The following is a 25,804-nucleotide window of genomic DNA, read 5'->3' on the forward strand; positions in this document are numbered from 1 at the left end:
CATTAACTCTGTTTCTCTCTCCACAGATGCTGCCAGACCTGCAAAGTTTTTCCAGCATTTTTGGTTTTCATTCCATAACCTTGTGGGTTCATTGTTGATGTAACTTAATGGGGTTTTTGGTGTTTTGCTGAATAAAATGCCTCCGTTCGTAACTACTGCAGGTGATTTCAATTAAATAGGCAGACAATGATCGAAGAGATAGTGTGGCTATGGGTACCCGCATGGGTCCCAGTTTTGCCTGTCTCTTTATAGGGTCTGTGGAACATTTCTGTTCTGGTCCTACTCCAGCTTCATCCCACAACTCTTTTATTGGTACATTGACAACTGTTTTCAGTGCCACTTCATGTTCCCCTCGGGACCTTAAAAAATGTATTAATTTTGCTTCCAATTTCCAGCTGGTTACGGGGATAAGGTGGAGGAGTGGGCTTAGAACATAGAACATAGAAGGGCCGGTGCAGACTCGATGGGCCGAATAGCCGCCTTCTGCACTGTAAATTCTATGGATTCTATAAATTGAACAATCCACACAATCACTGAGGTAAGATTCTGACATTGTAAAGCAGGAGAATATACCTACCAATGCCACAAGAGCACTGTGAGAAATTCTACAAAGCCACAAACTGAGAGGCTGATGAACTTGTGGGCTTAATGAGCACCCTGCATCTTCACAGGGACAGGAGTAGTGATTCCCAGGGATTCATTAGGTAGTGAGAAACTTCAAGTTTCGATGGTCAATTGGAGATAAGAGGGTGGCAGACCAGGAACATCTCAAATCCTTTGTTCTGGGCAAAATGGTGGAGCAAGAAATCAGTTCCTGGCACTGATCATTCATCCTGCTGGAACACAAAAGTAAGGATGTCGGTTGAAGTATAAGGTGAAGTTTGACCATGATGTCTCTCTGGTAGAACACACAGACTCACCATAAGGACTTGTGTGCCTGCAATGGATGGTCAAGGCCAAAGGACGGGGCAAGATGTGGGGAGCAGAGTTGTCCGTGGAACCGATAGCCCAGCAGAAATTAGTTTCTTCAGTAGACAGAGAGAAAATTAGCAGAATAATTTATAAAGAAAACAATTTGATAAACTGCTGGTTTAAAAAAAACATGTTTATTGTAAAACTATCAGGTGTAAAACATTTTGTCAAGTGGATGTCATACTAAGGAATTAAGGAAGTATTAAAATGACCTTCTTTCCCCGCCTGTCTGCACAAAATATGTAACCACTCTACAGATTTCTATGTACACTGATTACATTAAATTTAAAATGGCTATATATTGTACAAAAATAACCATTATATTTCTATAAAAAAATATCAAGTCTTCAATATTTTACCGAACCAGACACTTGTTGGAGGAAGTGATGAAGATTTACAGGGTCTTCATATGCTGGCTGTTTGTGAGGTTCATATACAGACACACGTTAATCTCTCGTGGGTTATTTTGACTTTGTGAGTTAGCATAACAAATTAGCAACTGGGAAATAAAACTGGGGAGAGATGTAATCTGGGCTGCCAAATCACTATCACTCGTTTTACACCATCGCTCAAATTGAACATGGTGCTTATAGAGTGCACTACACGTTTCAAACTAAAAAAAAGTTTGAACCTTCCATGCCTCCCTTTTCCGAGTAATGAAGGTAAGATAGAGAAGCAATGAATTTGAAAATGCAGAATGCATTTAAGAGCAAGTGGAGCAAGACCAGGAGTTATACTGGCCTTTCACTGTGTGACCCACACTCGTCACCGATTTCCTGGAGGAGCAGTGAAAGGGAGCCTCAACCACTGGAAAATCACAAGACCACTCACTGGTACAGCAAGCTTGGGAAATTTCCTGCCGCACCCTTATGACCAGAGGTTTTGTATTTGAAACAGAGATAATGAGCCAGAGGCACAATTGTGGATTCCTTCTGTTCAACGTAGTTTGTGCTTGGAGACAGCACTTTAAATTGTTCCAACATCAAAATCAGCAAGTTCTCACATGACCTGGGAGGGTACAAAGGGCATCTTGGGTAGCCCTCCTTTCCAATTTACATCAAGCCCATCTTTACCTTGGTCAAGATGCTGACTGCTGCCCTCTGGATGTTAAATGGAGAAGGTCACACTGTGCTGTCTTGTGCCATGAAGCTGTTCCACTGCCTTTACCGATAATAAGAGGTCAGAGTGAGAGGGTGAAACAGTGCGATAACTAAAGAAATGTGGAGCACACTATGTAATAACAAGTTATGTGTTTGGATCAAATCGCCTCATTGCTAGGCGAAGATAGACCTGGCTATAATTTGGCACAATTAGCAGGGAAGGAAAATGCCTGGCATTTCAGGAAGTGGTTAGTGCAGGACGTCATAGAGTTGTACTCTACATTTGCAACCTCCCACCTGACTCGAGAATGGTCAATGGTGACTCTGGGCAAATACACACCTTCCTCAGCACTGACACTTGATTAAAGCAAAACATTGAAATAAAATTGTTTTTTAAGCTGCATGATTGTGATAATCCAATTGCTTTGCCTAGGGGTTTATCCATTTGAAATCAATGGATTGATACCTCTGTTCAAATGGCAAATGGAGGAATTTCTTTAAAACATTTTCCAATTAAGGGGCAATTTAGCATGGCCAATCCACCTACCCTGAACATCTTTAGGTTGTCGGGGTAAGAGCCACGCATACCCAGGGAGAAAGTGCAAACTCCACACAGACAGTGACCCAGGGCTATAATACTATAATTCCTAATGTGCTCCAGGTAGCATTACTATGTACTGGGAGTGTAATTCCGAGACCTTGCCTACTCTTTTTTTCCTGCACAATGGGACCTTGTACTGCCAACCTGGACACTTCCACTGCCATCTTCTGGTTCTTGTAGAAATGTTGCTTATGTTTTAGTGTATATGTTACAAAGTGTTTTTCTTCACACAAAAATAATTGCTCTCCATCAATACACTTTCAGAATTAACTGCAATTCTGATACATAATCTGGTCAATCAAAAATTCAAATGCACAACCACAGAAACTGCACTGCAGTGTTCTTAATCAAACAAATTATTTACGCAAGTTGTTTTTGCCACAGAAAGCCCTTTTAACAAGCTTTGAACTACATTTTGTCTTTTCTCTCTGTCCTTTTTTGAACATAATTCTGCTACTCGTCTCCTGAAGTCTGCAGGGTTTTATCATCCCTCTATCCTTTTCAGCCATATCCAACTGATTATTTACAACAGCAAAGTACAAAAGGCTATATTTAGCCCGCCATGTCTCTGGTCTGCAAAGGTGGATGGGATGGGTACGCCCCGAGGCCATGTTGTGGGGTTGATGCTTGTTGAGTCAAAGAGACCGTGTTAAGAGACAGATCTGACAACATGATTAGTTGCAAACAGGCCACATTTGTAACTAGGTCAGAACCTTTTCAAAGAGTATAGTACCCTGGGTGTAAGGAGATCAAAGACAACAGGTAGCATGTCTAAGCTGCTGTGATACTGATCATCTTTCAGAGTTGCTAAATTGGAGCCTTGACTTTGGTTCAAAGTCTGCACCAGTCTTTGTACTGCCTCTGTATGCAACTGAGTCTGATGATACAGAAGAACAATTCTAAATGTTTCCCCCTCCAAGGTCTTCTTACGTAATCCTTGATTCAACTCCATAGTAATTTGCTGCCAACTCGAATGAGCAAAATGCCCCAAGGTGCTTCACAGGAGCATGAGCAGGCAGAAAACACATTGAGCCAAAAAAAGATATTCAGGAGGGGTAACCACAAACATGGTCAAAGGGGTGGGTCATAAGGATTAGGGGAGAAGAGAGAGGTGGAGGTGTTCAGAGACTTGGAGAGGGTTACAGGGTTGAGAGAGGTTACAGAGGTATAGAGGGATGATGCCATCAAGGAATTTAAGGACAAAGTTGAGGATTTTAAATGAGATATTGTGAGACCAGGAGCCAATATAGGTGAGTACTAGGTGAGCAAAATTTGATGTTAGATAGGATATGGGCTGTAGGGCTTTTGATGAAAGGTTGAGGATGAGAAAATGGACAGTAGAATAATAAAAAAAGTAGAGTTGAATAGATCACAGTAAAAATAGATTAAACAGGAGACATTTGGGCTACAAGCACCCAACATTAGAGGTGGGGGATTCTTAAACAGCGAAGGAAAGATTGGGGGAGCAAATGGTAATGGATAGAGTTGCAAAGGAGAGGAGGTCATTATTGAATGACCAGCTTGAGCAGGAAAAAGGCAAGATTGATCTTATTCACTTTACCATTCTAGCAGGGATGGTCAACAGCAAATGACTATATCCAGTGAACACTAATAATTTTGATATCCCCCACAGTCAGACACACAGCTAGGCAGAACCACAACAGACCTTCATTTAACTTGGGCACAACGTAATAAACCTGTGTCCCAGTATCTTGGACTTCATCATCAGTGCTGATCTCAGCTCTCAAGACAGGTTTGGGGACACCTTGATTCTATTGACACTTGCAGTTTTTCATGACTAACATTTCCCTTCCCTTCAGAGTATAGAGTTGACCGAGTCAAACCCTGACACGTTATTTCCTCAATTTGATTTTTTTTTTTTAAATGGACCATTCTTAGCCTTACATTTTTTTCTCCTTTGCTTTTTATATAAATTCAGGGAACAAGAAGTTATATCTTTGTAAAATAAAACGCACCAACCCTTGTGACTGATGCTAGGCGAAGATTAAAAGTTTGGAGGTGGAACTCGGCAGCACAGGGTGAAGTTATTAAAACCAGCAGTTCAACAGTTATTCAACTGGTTGGTGAGTTAGTTGCAAAGAATCCTTCATTTTAGTTTTTTACTCCGAGGAAAGCAATCATGAGAAATTTTGTTTGGAAAGAGGGTTGCTTTATCATCGGAGTGGTTGAGTTGCATGTTTTAAAGAGAAATTGGATAATTATTGGAAGCTGGGACAAGATTTGATTGCTGTGGGAAAGGGTCAGCAGAGGCACGATGAACCAAATAGCCTCCTTCTGTAAACTTTAATGATATAACTTGTTGGGTTTGTACAAAATCCAACTGAAGGCAAGGCCACATATATTTAATCTTCCGTCAAAGATAAATGAATCATCCTGGTCTAGTAGAATGCAAGGCTAGTCGTGGAAGTTACTTGCATTCCCATTCCTGACCAATTCACTGAGCCTCGGATCCAAACTAGTCTTCAATAACTTTACCAAATTGGTACTTTATGATGGTTTATGATGTTCCACATGGCCTCGTGCATTATTGTGGAAGGCCTCTTCTTGGTAGATGGCTCCTAGTGCAATGGGGCACTGCAATCGTTCAGGAGGGTAGTAAAGCACTTCCTACTGATTCCATGAATCCATTTGAACATAAAGTTGCTTGCAGTTGCTAGCCATTTACATTCATTAGAGTTTGGTGAAATACCTCCCATGGTTTCCATGAACTCATTTGAACTGTAGTAACTAAAGTCCCGAGTTGCAGTTGGATGTGCTGCATCTCGTGTGGATGATGCCTTAAACAAAACCAATATTGGCTCAAGGTTCAAAAATCAGAGCTGGCATCCATTAACTCTGCATCCACTAGATTTGTTCTGGAATGTACAGGTGCAATAGCAGTCCTTCTGCCCTGGGATCTTGGTACTTGGGGGATATTAATTACAGGGAGTCTTCCAGGCTCCATGTTGGCCGAGGAATGAGGGAATGGATAATTGCATGGTCTCTGCGGGGGCCGGAATCGATCTCCTCGGGAAAATCCCAACTCATCCTGCAGGACATCATCATTTAAGAGTGGGTTTGCAATCAAATTCAGAGGTGCATTCCACCTGTACCCCGAGGAGCCATTGGGTGCTCCTCTGAGAAACCTCCCATTGTTGGATCTAGGGTCGATTCCGGACTCCAGGAGAGTGCCTGGTAAATTATCCTGAATGTCAGCCGATTCCACCAAGTTTTTTTGCCCAGGCAACTTGGGTAAGCGTGGGATGGTGCTGGATGCCCTCTCTGTGCAGTAGCCCATGTCATGTATCTCCTCAGTGGGCCCCAGGGGTCTGATGCCTTTCTTTCTCTTTTTCTTTTTCTTCTTCCCAGCTTTCTTCTGGAGTTCAGGGGGAATCTCAGCTTCGATGATCCAGAGATTCCTCTTGTTCTCCTCCGGTGGCACTGAAATGAGCCAAAACAAAGTCAGACAGGTATTCCAAAGCTCTCGCTCTCTCAGTTTCAAGCACTTCAAGCAACTCAACCCACTTAAAATAAGATGGCCCCTAGCTTTTGGAAATAGCATGATGTCTGCATATTATGGCAGAGGCTGTGTGGAAATTTTAATTCATCAAGTGAACTGAAATAGAATACTGCAATTAATTGGCTCCTCCATTGAGGCCAGCAGGACCAAGACTTGTACAGTAATTACGACTGTCTACCACACTGGATCATGACCTTATTAATAATCTTTATTATTTATGATTACCAAGGCCTTTTTTAAACAGGTAGGTAGGAGCATCATGGGTTTCGTGTGGGCAAATAAGACCCCGAGGGTAAAGAGGGTGTTTCTGGAGGGTAGCAGGGACATGGAGGGCTGGCGCTGCCGAATCTGTGCGGCTACTATTGGGCAGCCAACGTGGCGATGATCCGTAAGTGGGTAATAGAGGGAGAGGGGGCGGCGTGGAAGAGGTTGGAGATGGCGTCCTGCAGGGGCACGAGCCTGATGGCGCTGGTGACGGCACCGATCCCGCTCTCGCCGACAAGGTACACCACAAGTCCGGTGGTGGCGGCAACGTTGAAGATCTGGGGGCAGTGGAGATGGCATAGGGGCGAGGTGGGAGCCTCTGTTTGGTCCCCGATTCGGGAGAACCATCGGTTTGTCCCGGGAATGATGGATGGGGGGTTTCGGAGCTGGCATCGGGCAGGGATCAGAAGAATGGGGGACCTGTTTATAGATGGGACGTTTGTGAGCCTAGGGGTGCTGGAGGAGAAGTTTGGGTTACCCCCGGGAAATTCTTTCAGGTACATGCAAGTGAGGGCGTTTGTGAGGCGGCAGGTGAGGGAATTCCCATTGCTCCCGGCACAGAGGATTCAGGACAGGGTGATTGCGGGTGTATGGGTCGGAGAAGGCAAGGTTTCAGCGATCTATCAAGAGATGAAAGAAGAGGAGGTTTCGGTAGAGGAGCTAAAGGGCAAGTGGGAGGAGGAGCTTGGGGAGGAGATTGATGCCCTGAGTAGGGTTAACTCCTCTTCCTCTTGCGCCAGGCTCAGCCTAATACAATTCAAGGTTACTCACAGAGCGCATATGACAGGTTACTCACAGAGCGCCTCACAGGGCGAGGTTGAGTAGGTTCTTTGGGGTGGAGGACAGATGTGTGAGGTGCTCGGGAAGCCCGGCGAATCACGTCCACATGTTCTGGTCGTGCCCGGCACTGGATGGGTTTTGGAGGGGTTTCGCGAGGACTATGTCCAAGGTGGTGAAAGTCCAGGTCAAGTCGACTTGGGGGTTGGCACTATTTGGGGTAACGGATGAGCCAGGAGTGCAGGAGGCGAAAGAGGCCGGTATCCTGGCATTTGCATCCCTGGTAGCCCAGCGGAGGATCTTGCTATTATGGAAGGATGCGAAGCCCCCCAGTGTGGAAGCCTGGATAAATGACATGGCAGGGTTCATTAAGCTGGAGAGGATAAAGTTTGCCTTGAGAGGGTCTGTGCAGGGGTTCTCCATTCCTAGACTATCTCGCGGAGCGCTAGGAGGAGGTCAGCAGCAGCAGCAACCCAGGGGGTGGGGGGGTGTCTCTTTCGGGGGGGTATTTGGGCGGGTGGTTTTTTTTTCCCCCAAGGGTACTTTTGAATGTCATATGGGGGGGTTAATATATACGGGAGAATCCCAATGTATAAGAAGCTTATTATTTTTGATTGTGGTGTTTGTGTTCTTCTTTTTGTTATGGGGGGGTTTGTTTGTTACAAAAATTTTGTTGGAAAAATTTGAATAAACATTTTAAAAAAAAAATCTTTATTATTGTCACAAGTAGGTTTACATTAACACTACAATGAATTTGCTGTGAAAATCCCCTATAAGGAGGTGGCCAAAATACTCCAGCATGGTTTGCTCTGGGTGTTATTGCTGATGTGGGTACACAGTTTATATAGATACGTTTCTGCCTCAAAACAGATGACAATACCAACTCAAGGCATCAGCAGACTTCTAGCAGTTATCTGAACTGCTGCTGTAAGAAGGCTTTTGGGGCCTAAGCTGAGATTGAAACCCGAACAAAAATCAGAGGGTTACAAGAAAGTTCAACTGATTTATTGGCAGACCAATTGTTTATCTCACCTGGTGTCCCTACTGGAGTGACAGAAATATCCTGAGGTAAAATGGCTCCTCTTCTAGCCACCATCTTTGTTACATGTTGAGCCCAGGCAGACGAGAGGTCAGCGGATGGTTCATTCAGGTCAAAGTTGATTCCAGCTGAAAATGTAGGATGATTTTTAAACGTTGATTTCTCTCTTCGTCCTTTCCTCCCTTCCCTTCCCCCAAGACGTGTTTCAAGTAGAACCTTGCCACCCAAACCATCTGCCTTACTGTAATTATAAAACTAAAGTACAGAATTAGTTGTCTTTTGAGGGTTGGTTGGGGGGGGTGCGGGGTGGAGGCAGATTACAGGATGGCAGGAAAGCAAATTGCAGGGGGAGTATGTTCAAATATAAATAGGGTTAGGAAGACGGCTTTTGGGGAGGGCAATGGCTGGAGGAGAAGTCGGTCGATTGATGTTACAGTGAAACGTCCCTTGGCGTTTCACGGAACAGTAATCAAAGAAAAATCTGGGCAACAGAATTCAAAATCATTAAATCAAAGCACAGGCACTTAGCCAGGTTAACCTGTTCCAGCCTGTAGAGTAAGTTCTGTGACTCAATCACTTATTTTATCAGTAAATTGTATACAGTCTAATCTCTTTAATAAAAACTCCTGGCGTCTGAATCAGCCTTGGCGTCCCTGATCACGATAACTGACTTTTCAACTGGGACCAGGAAACATTAATTTTTTTAACAAGAGCTAAGTTTCAACAAGTAATGCCATTTTGCTTCCTCCCTTCCATCTTCCAGGACCTTAAACACACCTTCCAGATGAAAGAGCGATTTACTTGTACTTCTTTCAATTTAGCATACTGTATTCACTGCCTACCACACTGTCTCCTATAGACTGGTGAGACTGCTTTGTTGAACATCTCTGTTCAGACCTGAGCTTTTGGTCACTTATCGTTTCTAATTCTCCATGTCACTTCCATTCTAACCTCTCTGTCTTTGGCAACCCATTGAAGTGCACGGAAGCTCGAGGACTGGCATCTATTCTTTCGATTAGGCACTTTACAACTTTCCAGACTCAACATTGAGGTCAACAATTTCAGATCATAACAACTGGTCCCATTTTATCAGATACCAGCTGCTGATTCTGCTATTCCCATTTATTACACCTCCTTTAGACCTCATTTTAAATTCCTTTTACTTGCCCCATTGCAACTATTTCTGCCTTACCATCATTTCATTTGTCATTTAATCGCTCCTGTTTTCCAATCAATCACAAACTTTTTTCTCTTTTGTTCTCTCCTCCCTCTCACCCCTTCACTTACTTAAAATCTGTTACATTTCTATCCTATCCCAGTTATGATGAAGGGTCATCGACTTGAAACACCCACTCTTTCTCCCTCCACAGATGCTGCCAGACCTGCTGAGCTCTTCCAGCATTTTCTGTTTTTATTTCAACAAGTACACAAACGTATACAATCCCACACTGAATGAGACCGGCCCCTTGACAATAGGAACTCACCCACTGGCCCTTCGTGAGACACAGTCTGCATACTGAATGATAGCTTTTTGTCTGGGTTTTTCAGCAACTCCTTTCGCTTTGAAAAAGCTTTGGCGATCATTCTACTCTTCTTAATTCGCTTTGGCTCATCATCGCTTCGACCAATAATTCTGAAAATATAGAAGACATTCAGTTTCCACTGAACGGGGGGGGGGGAGGGGGGTGCGGTTTTGGGGGGGGGAAGTGTAGAGATGAGAGAGAGTGGGATTCCTGGCTCTCCAAACAATGAGCATGACCGAGATATAAACTTGTTTTAAATTGTCTCTTGGATCCAAATTCAGATTGAGCTACCTGTAATGTCACTGTGGAAACAGCAAGAGCACTCTGAAGACTGATGACTGCCCAGACGCTTCGTGTGCTCCAATAGCCAGTACTTTGCTGGCTTTTAATCATTTACTGAAAGCTACACTGACCTGCTGAGTACTTCCAGCATATTTTGTTTTTATTTCAACAAGTACACAAATGTATACAATCCCCACACTGAATGAGACCGACCCCATGACAATAAGAACTCACCCACTGGCCCTTCATAAGACACAGTCCGCATACTGAATGATAGCTCTTTGTCTGGGTTTTTCAGCAACTCCTTTCGCTTTGAAAAAGCTTTGCCGATTATTCTACTCTTCTTAATTCGCTTTGGCTCTTTACCAACGTTTACCAATCCTTGTTATTCGTTCATGTCATCGTATTTCAATCCACCCATTTAAGTCCAGGTCAAAGCCATGCCACAAATCAAACCAATCTCCACTCGCTCTGCTGGGCCCCAACCTCCAACTCTACTCGAAATATTTCCAATGAATGGGAGCACCCGTACTGGGGAAAGTTCCAATACGAGTGCGTTACTAACCCTGTTACACCACACTTCTAATTTACTGGAATTGCTATCGAAGCCTCTCAAAAGCCTCAATTTTAACCTAACCCATCAGGGAATGTGAAAGGAACAAACTCAATAGTGTGTAAATCTGGCCATGTGTAATATAGGCCCCTGACCCTATTCTTGCTGGGCACATCAGATTCATATCAGGGCTATGTGTTTCTCCACATGCACCTTACTGATTCACTGGGGCCTCTCTGCTCCAATACGTTTGTTAATAGGAACAAATTGAATTCTCATTTCCAGGCTGTTGCTTCATTGATTCATGGGTGGAGACCTTTCTCGTTGTCTTTTAATTCCATTTGATTCATTCTTTGGCAACGTTTAGTCATGATAACATATGTGTGGTTTCACCAACCTGATACAAAGCATCTCAAACGCTGCAATAGGTGTTCCTTCCGTGGATCTACTCTAATAACTGTAGTTGCCTAGGCATACAAGGTATGGCCTACTTCTGCTCCTTCATCTTATGGTATGACTTTAGTGTTTAATGAAGAAGCACACCGTCTAATTCCTCATTGTATTTAATGCCATATTCTCACTGGGATCACATTTATTATTCTCTGCACTGATCTAGCATTCTCATTAACTGGCAATTGCGATTCATTTGAATTAGTAAACCCTGGATCGCAATTTTATGGGATTCCTTACCTACTTAAGACTTCCCAATCTCCTACGATCCAAATAACCTTTCGAATTGAAGCTCAACATCACCAAATCGTTATGTTTTAATTTACCTAGCGCATCTCCTTTCAACCTTAATGACATAATATATTATGGATTCGACCTTGAATCATAGGGTTTCTCAAGAGCTGTAGAGGCTGGGTCGTTGAGTATGTTGAAGGCTGAGATAGACAGATTTTTAATGAAGGATTGTGGGGATAAGGCAGGCAAAGTGGAGTTGAGGATTATCATATCAGGTCAATCATGATCTCATTGAATGGCAGAGCAGACTCGATGAGCCAAATGGCCTACTTCTGCTACTACATCTTATGGTCTCAATAATATTTTGAAAAATCTCCACGCCCCATCGATCTTTGGCTGGGAGGTGTTAGAAATGTTTAAGGGCTGCACGGTGGCGCAGTGGGTTAGCACTGCTGCCTCACGGCGCCGAGGTCTCAGGTTCGATCGCGGCTCTGGGTCACTGTCCGTGTGGAGTTTGCACATTCTCCCCGTGTTTGCGTGGATTTCGCCCCCACAACCCAAAGATGTGCAGGCTAGGTAGATTGGCCATGCTAAATTGCCCCTTAATTGGAAAAAATGAATTGGGTACACTAAATTTATTAAATGTTTAAGACAGAGATGATCTGGTTGTTATCACATTGCAGTTTTTGGGAGTTTGCTGGGTGGAAACAGATTGTTGCACTTCCTCCATTACAAGTGACTAGAAAATAAAGCACTTTGAAATGTCCGAAGGTCGTGAAGCCCTGTGGAAAAAGGTTCAAATCCATAGTCATTAAAGTTGTAAGGAAATGGGCTAGGTAAATTAAAACATAGCGATTAGGTGCTGTTGATTGTCTGTATGACGACGATGATGATTTCTACTATTGATATCAAATATTAAGAGCAGAGTGCCCTGATTGTATAGCCTTAAACACAATGCTTCTATTCAGATCATTGACTCTTGGCTGATTAATGACATGGGGCTTTGGAACTGTAATGCAATGTGCTATGCCAGTAGGTGTGTACATTCAACCCTTCATATCTCTGAGGTCCTGGTCTAAGACAGCCTGCTGCAGAGAGCTAACCAGTTAATTGGAGGAATTTTCCATTTTGCAAAAGGCTTAAAGGGTTAAAAAGGACAGGTTGCACTGACCAGGCTTATCCTCCCATTTTCTCTCTCTCTCTCTCTCTTCCCCCCCCCCTCCACAAAGTATGGGAGATCAAGGGGAGATCTAATTGAGGTAATTAAGATGATTAAAATAATTGATAGAATAGATAGAGTTAAACTATTCCCTCTGGTGGGAGAGTCCAGAAGAAAGGGGCAAACCTTAAAATTAGAGCTAGGCTGCTTAGGGCTGATGACCGGAAGCTCTTCTTCACATAAAGGATAGAGAACATTTGGAACCTGCTGAGGCTGGGGGGCCATTGAAATTTTTAGAGATTGATTAATTTTTGTCCGGTAAATGTACTGTTACAGAGTCACGGCAGCTAGATGGAGTTAGGATACTAATTAACCATGATCAAATGGCTGAATAGGCTAGAGGGACTGAATGGCCTAGTCCTGTATCTTTACCTATCAAAGAAAAACTTGCATTTACAGAGAACTATTCATGACTTACAGACGTTTTGAAAGTGTTTTACAGCCAATGAAATATTTTTGAACTGTAGTCACTGTTGTAATGGAGGAAAAGCAGCAGTCAATTTCCACACAGCAAACTCCCAAAATCAGCAATGGGGGAACGACCAGATCATCTGTTTCTCTGATGCGTATCGAAGAATAAGTATGAGCCAGGACACTGACTTCTCTGCTATTCTTCAAAAGATTACCACATGGGATCTTTTACATCCACCTGTGCAAGCGGATGGGGGCTCAGTTTAACATCCCATGTAAAAGATGGCACTTTTTAATAGTGCTGCACTCCCTCAGTACTGCATTAGAGTGTCAGCCTTGATTTTGTGCTCTGGAGTGGGACTTGAACCTGGCACCTTGTGATTCAAAAGCAAGAGTGTTACCAACTGAGCCCCAGCTGACACATAGACTTGGATTCTCCGTTCCTTCATGCCAGCGAGACTCTTTGACCCCGTTGGCAGTGAATGGAGATTTGGCTGAGCGCCAAATTCTTCATCCTCGCTGGCAGTGGTAGCGGGCGGACCAGGAATGGATGTTAAGTAATGGGTTAAGAGACATTGCAATTAGTTGTCTCATTTATGTTAAGTATCCATTAATTGACACTGATATGTAAAGGGGCTTCAGGTGGCCTCAGTCAGGTGATGTATAGTTAGAGTTTTGTGCAAAGGCTGTTGGAATGAAATAAATGTGTGTTTGTGAAAAAGGAACGGAACTATAGACTCTTCATATCACAGCAACTAAAACGTCTAACAATGGAGATTCCCACCCATAGGCTTACAAAGGTTGGGCCTACCTACTATCAAAGGCCTCTGAGTGACAGAGGGCATTACAGGGAACACTGAAAGTAGCTTGCATCCTTGTTCACTTGTTGGAGGAGGCCATTCAGTCCATTGTGCCTGTGTAAGCTATGTAAAAGAGCTATTCAATTCACCCCACTCTCCCAGTTTCCCCCCAGCCCTACACATTATTCATGAAATATACAATTCCTTTTTCAATTTTTTTAACAAATCTGTTTCCACCATCCTTTGAAACAGTGGATTTCAGATTATAACAACTCACTATGCCAAACCCCAGTTATTTCGCCAGTTGTGAAATCTTCGTATTCTGGTTATTACCCCAGAGTACGGTTTAGCTACTTATTAAACCAGTGAGGCCAGAGCTCAGTGATATCACTGAATTGGATGAAAATGAAAAGTAGTGTACCGTATGGAGGATGAAGTAGTTTCTGCTCACAGGCCTTTATACATCAAGAATGACAGAGGTCACAAGACTATGACAAGCCTGTGCATCAGAGGTGACTTGTGACCTTGAAGATGAGATTGGGGCGTGGTGAAGTACCTGAGACATCACAGACAAAATGACAAGGATACATTTTGGTAATTCTAACTTTTCCATTATCCCTGATCCCAGGGTGACCTGCGATACCTGAACCACGTCCTTTTCCAGATCAAGATTGTAGCTTTGGTCCAGACCCAGGTACTCATTGCAATGCCTGTCCCAAACATGGCAAAGATGTTTATCTTTTCCACCAGGAGGCTGGGCCGATTCTTGATGCTGCATTCGGGGATGGGAGTGTTGGTTTGTTCAGCAATGGACACATTGGCCTCACACCTGAGGGATAAAACACAAAGACTCTGTTTAACTATACACAAAGGTGTACAGGTGCAAGTTGGGTCAAAAAAGGCGAACAAATCTACACACAGGCACCCACAGCACAACAAATAATCAAATACATTATGAGGTACCGGTGTGACCAATGTCTCAATGCATCCATGCCTGGTAATAAAGCAAACTATGACCTATTCCTGACTCATGGCACATCCTATCCCATTCTTCATGGTGCCTCCCTTGTGTCAGGCTGAGAATTAATGTTGAATATAAGGTAAGATTTTGCATTTATTGAGCTCTTTTCATGACCTCTTATGTCTCAAGGTGCTTTCCAGTCAACATAATACTATTGCAATGGAGTGAAGCACAGCTGAAGGATCTCACAAACAGTCACAAGATAAATAACTAGTTAATCTGTTTCTTTGTGATGTTGGTTGAGGGATACAATGTTGTTCAGGGTGTTGGAGAGAAATCTCCTCGCCATCAATTAGTACTGTGGGATCTTTTCACCTGCCTGGGAGGATAGTTTGGGCCTCAATTTAACACTGCATCCAAAAGATGGCAGCTCCAACAGTGCGGAATTCCTTCAGTACTGCCCTGGAGTGTTAACCTAGATTATGTGCTCAAGACTCTGGAGTGAGCTTCAACACACACACTTCTATCACAGAGGAAACAATGCTTATCACTAAGCCAAGTCTGACACCTGATGTATAAATTATATACAAGTTCAAAAATAGGCGGTCCAGTATCATTTTCTGGGTTACTCTGTGCCTTCCTTCGCCAATCTGATATTTCTCTCCAGCAAGCACAGCACTGACTCCATGGCACTATTTCAAAGATGGGCTGGGGAGTTAACCCTGGTTTCCTGGCGGTCAGTTATCCCTCAATCAACATTGCAGTAAAAAGGGGTGGCACAGTGGTTAGCAGTGCTGTCTCACGGCGCTGAGGTCCCAGGTTTGATCCTGGCTCTGGGTCACTGTCCATGTGGAGTTTGCACATTCTCCCCGTGTTTGCGTGGGTTTCGCCTCCACAACCCAAAGATGTGCAGGGTAGGTGGATTTTTTAGCCACGCTAAATTGCCCCTTAATTGGAAAAAATTAATTTGTGTACTCTAAATTTATTTTTAAAAACATTGCAGTAAAAAACTGATTATCTGGTCATTATTACATTGTTGTTTTTGCTGTGTGCAAAATGGACTGCTGCGTTTCCTACTTTTCAACAGTGACGACGCTCCTAAAATACTTAATTAAGGCTGTAAAGCACTTTGAGATGGCCTGCGGTCATGAAAAGGGCTGCATAAATTCAAGTCTTTGTTCAAAGAATGAACCTTTGCGCTAAACTGGATTCAAACCCAGATCTAAGTATTGAATGATACTTAACAAACTCCTCATTTATATTGTGTCTGCAGTCAGTCTGTCCACTATTTTATATCCAATTGCTGATTTTCATGGAGCGAGGGAGGTTGCAAGGGATGCTGGAAAATTTGTCCAATATGGCGACCTAAAGATAACCTCAGGAGCTTGGTTAAACTGAATAGGATTTGGAAATTCCAGACTTCTAGAATTTTACTGTAGGTTTCACTGAATAGATAGCCCAAAATCTAACGTATTCTACTTTAGAGCCTGGACATACTGAAAGAGCCAGGGTCACTTACAGAACATAGTCACGGAAACTCCTCTCCCAGTCAGCCTGGTTAAAGAAGTCATAAAAATGGCAGCCAAATGTGATGAAGACAAAACCAAATGCTAGGAACCCGAAAATGCCTGAAAAATAAAACTCAAACCATTAAAATGACACACAATAATAATAATACCCTTTTATTGTCACAAGTATGAAGTTACTGTGAAAAGCCCCTAGTCGCCACATTCCAGCGCCTGTTCGGGTAAGCTGGGACGGGAATTGAACCCGCGCTGCTGGCCTTGTTCTGCATCATAAACCAGCTGTCTAGCCCACTGAGCTAAACCAGCTGTATACGAACACGCGCTCACACACATGCACACGGGTGCACAGACACACGTGCACACTGACAAGATATGAGCAGCTGATCCTAATTCCATGGCAATGAAGCACAGATTCTTCCATCCACAGAGTTAGTCATCCCAAACTCCTCCTCCATACCTGCAATTATGTAGTCGGAGAAACAGAAATTCATTTTAATTTCTGAGTCTAAACAGGACAAACGAAAAGGGAGGACGATTATGCCACAAATACACTCCAGAGCATAGCTTCTACCCAACTTCTGTGGAAGGATCCCACAAACATGCATTCATGCCTTTCCAAATAAAATCACAACCAAACATTCATCAAGTAACATCCTGGACCAGTTGCTTCTTGGTAATCGCACAGGGTTCCCACTCTGGTTTGGGTATATTCCGAGTGGTTTCATCACATGACCTGAGCCCCACATTGCTGCCATTGGTCCATCCTCCATTGCTTTCCCATGGGTGACTGGAAAGCAAATAAACTCTCCATGAACTAATTTGAGCAACCAGTGATTGATTTGCCAGTGAAGCAGCCTTTTCTTTCCATTTCCCACAATTAATAAATTAAAATGTTCAAAAAAGATTTTTTAAAAATATATTTTAATGTCCTTATGTTTGCTCCATCGCGGTTCTGTTCCCAGCATTCTGCTGCAGATTCATCTTCAATCCCTGGAGAGCTGACAAACTTATCGCCACATCCTGAATTGCCATCTCGAGTTACACAGCAGAGAATCGAAGCTGTTTTTGAACATAGAGAGGCGAGTTCTTGTCCTGCCAGGTTCCTTACCCAGACGCAGCATTGTTTCATTGATTTTACTGGCTGCTTTCTCACTCAGGAGCCCAGGGTGGTTACTTTTAATTGAAAACAGGGTCATGACACCTGTAAAAAAAACAACAAGCAGCTGAAATGAGTCCGCAATGTTAAAAAGAAAAGAAAACTACAATGACTAGAAACTGGAAATCAAAAACAGGCTCACCACTCTCTGGGCGAAGACTTTGTTCCGTCATCTCTGTCCTAAAATGGTCTACTCCATATCCTCAGACTATGACCCCCTAGTTCTGGATACCCCTGCCATTGGGAACATCCTTCTTGCATCTACCCTGTCTAGTCCTGCTAGAATTTTATTGGTTTCTATGAGATTCCCTCTCATTCTTCTGAACTCCAGCGAATACAATCCTAACCGACTCAATCTCTCCTCATAAGTTCATCCCAGGAATCAGTCTGGCAAACCTTTGTTGCACTTCCTCTATAGCAAGAACATCCTTCCTCAGATAAGGAGAGCAAAACTGCACACAATATTCCAAGTGTGGCCTCACCAAGGTCCTGTATAATTGCAGCAAAACATCCCTGCTCCTGTACTCAAATCCTCTCGCAATGAAGGCCTTCTTTACCGCCTGCTGCACCTGCATGCTTCCCTTCAGTGACTGATGTACGAGGACACCCAGGTCTCATTGCACATTCCCCTCCTAATTTATGGCCATTCAGATAATAGTCTGCCTTCTCGTTTTTGCTACCAAATTGGATAACCTTGCATTTCTCCAAATCATAACTGCGTCTGCATTTAATTTGCCCATTCACTCAACTTGTCCAAATCATACTGACTGATCTCTGCATCCTCCTCACAGCTCATCCTCCCACACAATTTGGTGTCATCTGCAAATTTGGAGATATTACATTTTGTTCCTTCATCTAAATCATTAATATATATTGTGAATAGCTGGGGTCCTAGCACCAATCCCTGCGGTACCCCACTGGTCATTGGCTGGCAATTTGAAAAAGACCAGTTAATTCCTACTCCTTGTTTCCTGTCTGCCAACCAGTTTTCTACCCATCTCAACACAATACCTCTAATCCTATGAGATTTAATTTTACATTCTAATCTTTTATGTGAGATTTTGCCAAAAGTCTTCTGAAAGTCCAAATAAAGCTCATCCACTGGCTCCCCCTCATCAACTCTACTAGTTACATCCTTGAAGGATTCCAGTAATAATAATAATAATGATCTTTATTGTCACAAGTAGGCATACATTAACACTGCAATGAAGTTACTGTGAAAAGCCCCTAGTCGCCACACTCTGGTGCCTGTTCGGGGACACAGAGGGAGAATTCAGAATGTCCAAATTACCTAACAGCACGTCTTTCAGGACTTGTGGGAGGAAACCGGAGCACCCGGAGGAAACGCACGCAGACACAGGGAGAAAGTGCAGACTCCGCACAGACAGTGACCCAAGCCGGGAATTGAACCTGGGACCATGGAGCTGTGAAGCAACAGTGCTAACCACTGTGTTGCCGTGTCGCTCAAATCATTAGATTTGTCGAGCATGATTTCCCCTTCATAAATCTAAGCTCTGTCCAATCTTGCCATTGTTTTGTAAGTACTCTGCTTTAAAATCTTTGATAATGGATTCTAGAACTTTTCCCACTACTGACGTCAAGGCTACTGGTCTATAATTCCTTGTTTTCTCTTTATCTCCCTTTTTAAATAGTGGAGATACATTAGCTACCCTCCATTCTGCAGTAACTGTTCCAGAGTCTATAGGATCCTGGAATCAATGCATCCACTAATTTTAGAGCCACTTCATTAAGTTCACTGGGATGTAGATGTTCAGCTCCTGGGGATTCATCTGCCTTCAATCCCAACACCATTTCTCTACTAATATTGATCTCCTTCCGTCCCTCCCTCTCATTATATCCTGCGTTACCCAACATTTCTGGCGTCTTATTTGTATCCTCATTTGTGAAGACAGAACCAAAGTATGTATTTAGTTGTGCACCATTTCTTTGTCTCCTATAATATATTCCACTGCTTCTGACTGTTAAGGGACCTACATTTGTCTTCACAAATCTCTTTCTCTTCACCTACTTAGAGAACCTTTTACAGTCAGTTTTTTATGTTCCCTGCAAGCTTACTTTTGTATTCTATTTTTCCCTTCTTAATCAGCCCTTGGCCCTTCTTTGCTGAATTCTAAACTGCTTCGAATCCTCAGGCCTGTTGTTTTTCTTTTTTTAAATATAAATTTGGTGTACCCAATTAATTTTTTCCAATTAAGGAGCAATTTAGCGTGGCCAATCCATATAACCTGCACATCTTTGGGTTGTGGGGACGGAACCCACGCAAACACGGGGAGAATGTGCAAACTCCACACGGACGGTGACCCAGAGCCGGGATCCAACCTGGGACCTCGGTGCCGTGAGGCAGCAATGCTAACCACTGTCCCACCGTGGTTCAATGAGTCAGATTGACAGGTGAATCTCTGCAGTTCTGTAACAATATGTGAGGGGGCTGGTTTAACTCAGTTGACTGGACAATGGTTTGTGATGCAGAACATGGCCAACAGCAGGGGTTCATTTTCATTACCGTACCGCCTGAGGTTATTCACAACCATGTCCTTCGCCTGAGGTGTAGTGATCCTCAGGTTAAATCATCACCAGTCTGGGTGGCATGGTAGCGCAATGGTTAGCACTGCTGCCTCAGACCGCCGAGGACCCCGGTTCGATCCCGGCCCCGGGTCACTGTCCGTGTGGAGTTTGCACATTCTCCCCGTGTTTGCGTGGGTTTCACCCCCACAACCCAAAGATGTGCAGGCTAGGTGGATTGGCCACGCTAAATTGCCCCTTAATTGGAAAAAATAATTGGGTACTCTAAATCTATTTTAAAAATAAATAAAACAAATCATCACCAGTCAGCTCTCCTCCTCAAAAGGGGAAAGCAGCCTATATGGGGAACTGGAACTCTGGTTGAGGCTATGGTGAATTTACTTTTATTTACAATATGTGAGTGGCAAGGGCAGTCACAAGAGGTAATGCTGAGGGAAGAGGCTGGGAAATTGGAAAATTGTCTAATGTGAATCTTTGCCTTGCAACTCTCGGATTCAGTGCACTAGAGCTCAAATTTGCCATGAGGGACCATATACCTGGTGCTTATAAGGGCAACTGCACATATGGTCATAGCTGATTCCAATTGTGCCAGTGTTGGACCCCACCCCATGATGGAGTTGGATGATAATCAGAGGGGCAGTCACCACAAACCAAAATTGGAAGCTAATTTAAGGGAGAGAAATCTGGCTGCGAACAGACACTGCATCGATTACTGCTACACTGCAGATGCCCAAACCACACTGACTAAAACACACAAAAGTATCACAGACTGGTACTGCAGAGTCTGACATTGTCATTCACACAATAAGAAGTCAATGCTACCTACCCCTTATAAGGAAATAGCCACCAACCAGCAGAACCAGTCCGATTGGAGCCAGGACAAACCCTGCCCGGAAGTGATAATTCTTATATCCAACAAAGCAGATCCCACTCACGGAGTCTCCATCCACCTTTGGAACAAAATAATCATAGTGTATGATCATCCAATGGAAATGTTTCACCAGAAGATGTGGATCACGTACACATTAAGGATCAGAATAAGTATGATACATGTTAAACAAGCAAAATACTAAGCCAGAGGGTGCTTTTTTTTACTTCATATACAAGGATTAGCTCCTCACTCGTAATTTTAATCAATAACTCTGTAGCATCTTCACCTTAAACCAATCATCTACTGACCCCAGTCATGAATTTAACACAATTCTCCCCTCGGCTACCATTTTAAACTCGGCCACCATTCTAAATCTGATGTGTCTTCCAAATCTTATTTCAATACCCATCGCCTCCCTGACCCTCATTACCATTCCCTGTCCTCCCAAAATTAAAAACAACAGCAGCTCGTTCACATTTTCCATCCCAGATTTCAGTCACCATTGTCCTTCTGCCCATCCCATTGAAAACCTCCCAGTTTCCGGACAGCACAATATGGATTACCTGAGCCAAAGCCAATATGGCGACTGTCAGTATAAATGGGATCGACCAGGTGACAAGGTGGAAGTAGGACGTCTTGCCAGAGAGAGGCTGATAGGTGGTGCCCAGAGCCTTGAATGACATGTGCCAGGCGTAAGTCAGCATCACAAACCAGATCACCCCAGACATGAGAGAGTAGTAGACGATAACGAATATTATAACGCAGGAGAGCGTTTCATTGGACCTGTGAGAGAAACAGCAGTTCTGAGTGTGATCTTTCTATCTGTACACGGCCACTGTCTGGACTCTTGGATCAGGGAACCTGCAAAGTACTTAAACAAAATCACATCAAACAATGGTGTATGTTTTTCAAAGTATAAAGAAAAAGAAATTGCATTTATATAGCTCTCTTCAAGACCTCCGGCATCCCTAAACACTTAACGGCCAATTAAATGTATTTGATGTTTAGTCACTGTTATGAAATAGGAAATGTAATAGCCAATTTTACAAAAAGTGTAAGCTCCCACAAACAGTAATATGAATTTACTTACAAAGATGTTGGTTGAAGAATATGGCTTGAGCATCAGGTAGACTAGGACATCAGGACAGACTCTCTGTTCCTCTTTGAAATTGGGATCTTTTATATTCACCCAAGAGGGTAGATGGGGTCTCATATTACATGTCTCAACAGAAAGATTGTACCTCAGACAGGGCAGCACTCTCTCAGTATTGCAATGAGTGCGTCAGCCGATAATATGTGTACAAGCGTCTGGAGTGAGACTTATCCATCTGGCTCAGAGGTGACACTGTTTCTCAAACCTAGGGTGGGAGACATTCTCCAGATGCCTGGTGTCTTGCTGATCCTTGTACAGACCAAAATGGTTCAGCTTTGATTCCCGGACTGTGCCGAGCTATCCCAACATCAATGAACATAAGGAACAACAGCTGGAGAGTTATTTTCACAGAATGTGCTGGTTAGGCCAGTATTTTTATTGCCAACCATCTCACCTTTAACCACAGCAGTCCATGTGATGTAGGTACACCCACAGTGCTGTTAGGGAGGGAGTTCCAGGATTTTTACCCAGCGACAATGAAGAAACGGTGACATTGTTCCAAGTCAGGATGGTGAGTGATTTGGAGGGAAACTTGCAGCTATAACCCCTTGTGTTTAAATTCTTTCTTTTATAAACAGTTGTTCTTTTCTCATATTCTTAACGATTGTAGGACTGTCTGGCCTGACCAGTTTCCTTTCAAATTTTTCTCCCTCCCAAATGAAACAGTCCACCACATAAATATTCCTGAAAAAGTTACAAGGCCCAGATATTCCGGTCCCCAGATTGTCAATGACCAGATGCATGACCCAAGAATACGCATCAGGGCTCTGCGGATATCTCGACGTGCTGATCCCATGGGAACTGCCTGGATAGTTTGAGCTTTCAATGGGCAATTCCACTGCAAGGTACTGTCGTACTTACCTCAATAGTTATCCAGGAAATAATAGTCAGATTAAATCTTAGTCTATTTCCTGGGTAACTGTGGAACTGCACTTCCATCCTCCACAAACCCTCCAGCTTCCCATCAATCTCTCCCCTCCCCACCCCCTGGAAGATCCCAGCCTTTAATTTTTTTGTAAGGCACTGCTGCCTCACGCCGCCGAGGTCCCAGGTTCGATCCCGGCCCTGGGTCACTGTCCTTGTGGAGTTTGCATATTCTCCCCGTGTCTGCGTGGGTCTCACCCCCACAACCCAAGGGTAGGGTAGGTGGATTGACCATGCTATATTGCCCCTTAATTGGGAAAAAAAAATTGAATACTCTGAATTTAAGGGGAAAAAATGACTTTGAAAGTTTGAATAACATTTGATTAAATTGAAGGGTAGCTGCCAATTGTGCATTTGACTGAACAAGTGGCTCAGCTGCTGGTGTGCGAATTACATGGCTCGGGTTTCCCATCCTCAAACCAAAGGAATGATGATACAAAGTGACTTATGATATCTGTGTGACGTTAAGTCCAGACATTGGTTCTGAATGCAGCTAGTTACCAATACAATACCCCTTGTGTATTGTGACTGAGTTACAGGAAAAAAAAGATTGGGGTGCAATTCATCGGCCTTGTTGCACTCTCGCTCAAGCAAAACGAGGCCGGTGAAGAGTGGGAGAGGCCAAAAACGAGATCCGCGCCAGGCTTGGGATGCAGCCGGACCGCTCCTGAAAGCAAAATCGGGATCTCGTCGCGCAATAACGTGAGGCATCCCATATCCAACAGGATATCCCTCCCGGCCTCCACTGCATCTAGCAGCCTCCCAAAATCTGCATCGCTGAATCTTGGGGCCGGTCTCCTGGGCACCATTGTTGTGAGCTGCTCGGCATTGGCTGAGCAAAGTGCTGCTTGACCTCGTTAGCGGGGACTGACGAGCGCAGTGCCAGCAAATAAGCGGGCGAACCTTATTTTGCGACAAGAAGCCTGTGGGGCCTCATTAAGTCAATTAATGTTGAATAGTGTTGCCGGCCTCGCTGGGCCGAGCGACGAGAAGCTTGCGGCAGTACCCGTTCGCTACCACACTTAAAAATCTTTCTGGTATGTGCAGCACGGTGTGCAGTGGTTAGCACTGCAGCCTCACGGCGCCGAAGTCCCAGGTTCGATCCCGGCTCTGGGTCACTGTCCGTGTGGAGTTTGCACATTCTCCCCGTGTTTGTGTGGGTTTCGTCCCCACAATCCAAAGATGTGCAGGGTAGCTGGATTGCCCACACTAAATTGCCCTAAATTGGAAAAAATGAATTGGGTACTCTAAATTTATTTTTAAAAGAAAGAAATCTTTCTGGAGAATCGTGCCCTTGTATTTATCTTCTACAGTCACTGACAATATCAGAATGTACCAAAGTACTTTTGAAGTATAGTCACTGTTGTTATGCCAGAACATCAGGAATTTTTACCATACTAAAGCTAACACAAATGCTTTGTTTTTGTTATAGGAATGGATTGCCAACCCTCCAGGATTGCTCAATAGAAATGATTTTCTTGGACACAGCTATGAGGAATGCAGGAGGCAAGTCATAGCACACTAAAAAAAACCTGATTTTCTTTTTTCATATTCTTTGGACATATCTTATTATAGGAATATTGTAAAGAAGTTAGTTATGCAGGACTTAAGTACTTTGGAGATCCGGTGATGAAATCTGCAGGAATACATCCAACCAGAGATGACAACCCTATATACAAACCATAACCTTTTTTTGAGTTTGGGACACTCATTGTGTATCAGGTCTGTTGAGATATTTATCACTCCCATTGTGACTGTCTCTCACCCAATGAGACCTAAAGGCCACAAACAATGAGATTGCTTCAGTCTGAGCGACATAAAATTTCCTTTCAGATGAAATGAATGGCTGGAGCTATCTGTTTATAGATTTTGTGTTTGTCTGCATCCATCAATTGCTAAAATGCTTACTTTCAACAGTGCATGTCTCTTCCAGGGGTCCTAAGTAATGTCATAACCCTGAGCAGCAATCTTTCTATTCTCATCTTCACCTGCAACTTTTACGGAGCTGTCGCCTCTTCTAGAATATAACCCTTTAGATACTAACCTTGCAGCTGACTGTATGGCCAACCACTAATTGGTTTGCAGTAGAATCACATAGTATTTTCAGCATAAAGACAGGCCATTTACCTGTATATATGTTCCACATGAGCCTCCTCCCACCAAACCTCATCTTTTTTTTTTATTATAACTTTAGAGTATCCAATTATTTTTTTCCAAAGTGCAATTTCGGTTCAATTCCCATAACAGCCTCCCCGAACAGGCGCCGGAATGTGGCGACTAGGGGCTTTTCACAGTAACTTAATTGAAGCCTACTTGTGACAATAAGCGATTTTCATTTTTCATTTCATTTAGCGTGGCCAATCCACCTACCCTGCACATTTTTGGGTTGTAGAGGCAAACACGGGAGAATGTGCAAACTCCACACGGACAGTGACCCAGAGCCGGGATCGAACCTGGGACCTCGACGCCATGCTGCCCTCACCAAACCTCATCTAACCCTATCAGCATAACCTTCCATTCCTTTCTCCCTCATGTGTTTATTGAGTTTCCCGATAAATGCATCAATGTTATTCACTTCAACTAATCCTTGTGATAGTGAGTTCCATCTTCAAAGCACTTACTAAGGAAAGACATTTCTCTTGAATTTCCAGTTGGATTTACTAGTGACTATTTTCTCCACATGGCTCCTAGTTTTAGACTCTCTGACATATGGAAATATCTTCTCTATGTCTACCCGATCAAACAGTTTCATAATTCTAAAACCTTGATAGGTCACCCGTCAGCCTCTTCTTTTTCAGAGAATAGAACTCCATCCTTTGACACTTATAGTCTCTCAGTTCTACGATGGATCCATCCTTTACGAAGGGAATGTGGAAGCAAAACTCTGATGAGGAACCCACGGAAAGACTAAAATCACTTTCAAG

At 43.4% G+C, this 25,804-nt stretch overlaps 1 protein-coding gene across 2 annotated transcripts in view; it reads right to left on the reverse strand.

Annotated features, from left to right (window-relative positions):
- Positions 1-1,087: 1,087 nt before the first annotated feature.
- Positions 1,088-25,804, reverse strand: part of smo (smoothened, frizzled class receptor) — a 69,381-nt gene continuing 44,664 nt past the window's right edge. For both annotated transcript variants that reach the window (XM_072471166.1, XM_072471165.1), the window contains exons 5-12: positions 21,367-21,586; positions 20,759-20,882; positions 17,341-17,433; positions 16,226-16,334; positions 14,389-14,574; positions 9,758-9,906; positions 8,267-8,401; positions 1,088-6,114 (exon numbers count right to left, since the gene is read on the reverse strand). In XM_072471166.1, the coding sequence (XP_072327267.1) occupies positions 5,501-6,114; positions 8,267-8,401; positions 9,758-9,906; positions 14,389-14,574; positions 16,226-16,334; positions 17,341-17,433; positions 20,759-20,882; positions 21,367-21,586 (1,630 nt within the window). In that variant the 3' untranslated portion in view covers positions 1,088-5,500. The remainder of the gene's footprint in view (positions 6,115-8,266; positions 8,402-9,757; positions 9,907-14,388; positions 14,575-16,225; positions 16,335-17,340; positions 17,434-20,758; positions 20,883-21,366; positions 21,587-25,804) is intronic.

Source organism: Scyliorhinus torazame, chromosome 13 (genome assembly GCF_047496885.1).
Source record: "Scyliorhinus torazame isolate Kashiwa2021f chromosome 13, sScyTor2.1, whole genome shotgun sequence".
NCBI lineage: Eukaryota > Metazoa > Chordata > Chondrichthyes > Carcharhiniformes > Scyliorhinidae > Scyliorhinus > Scyliorhinus torazame.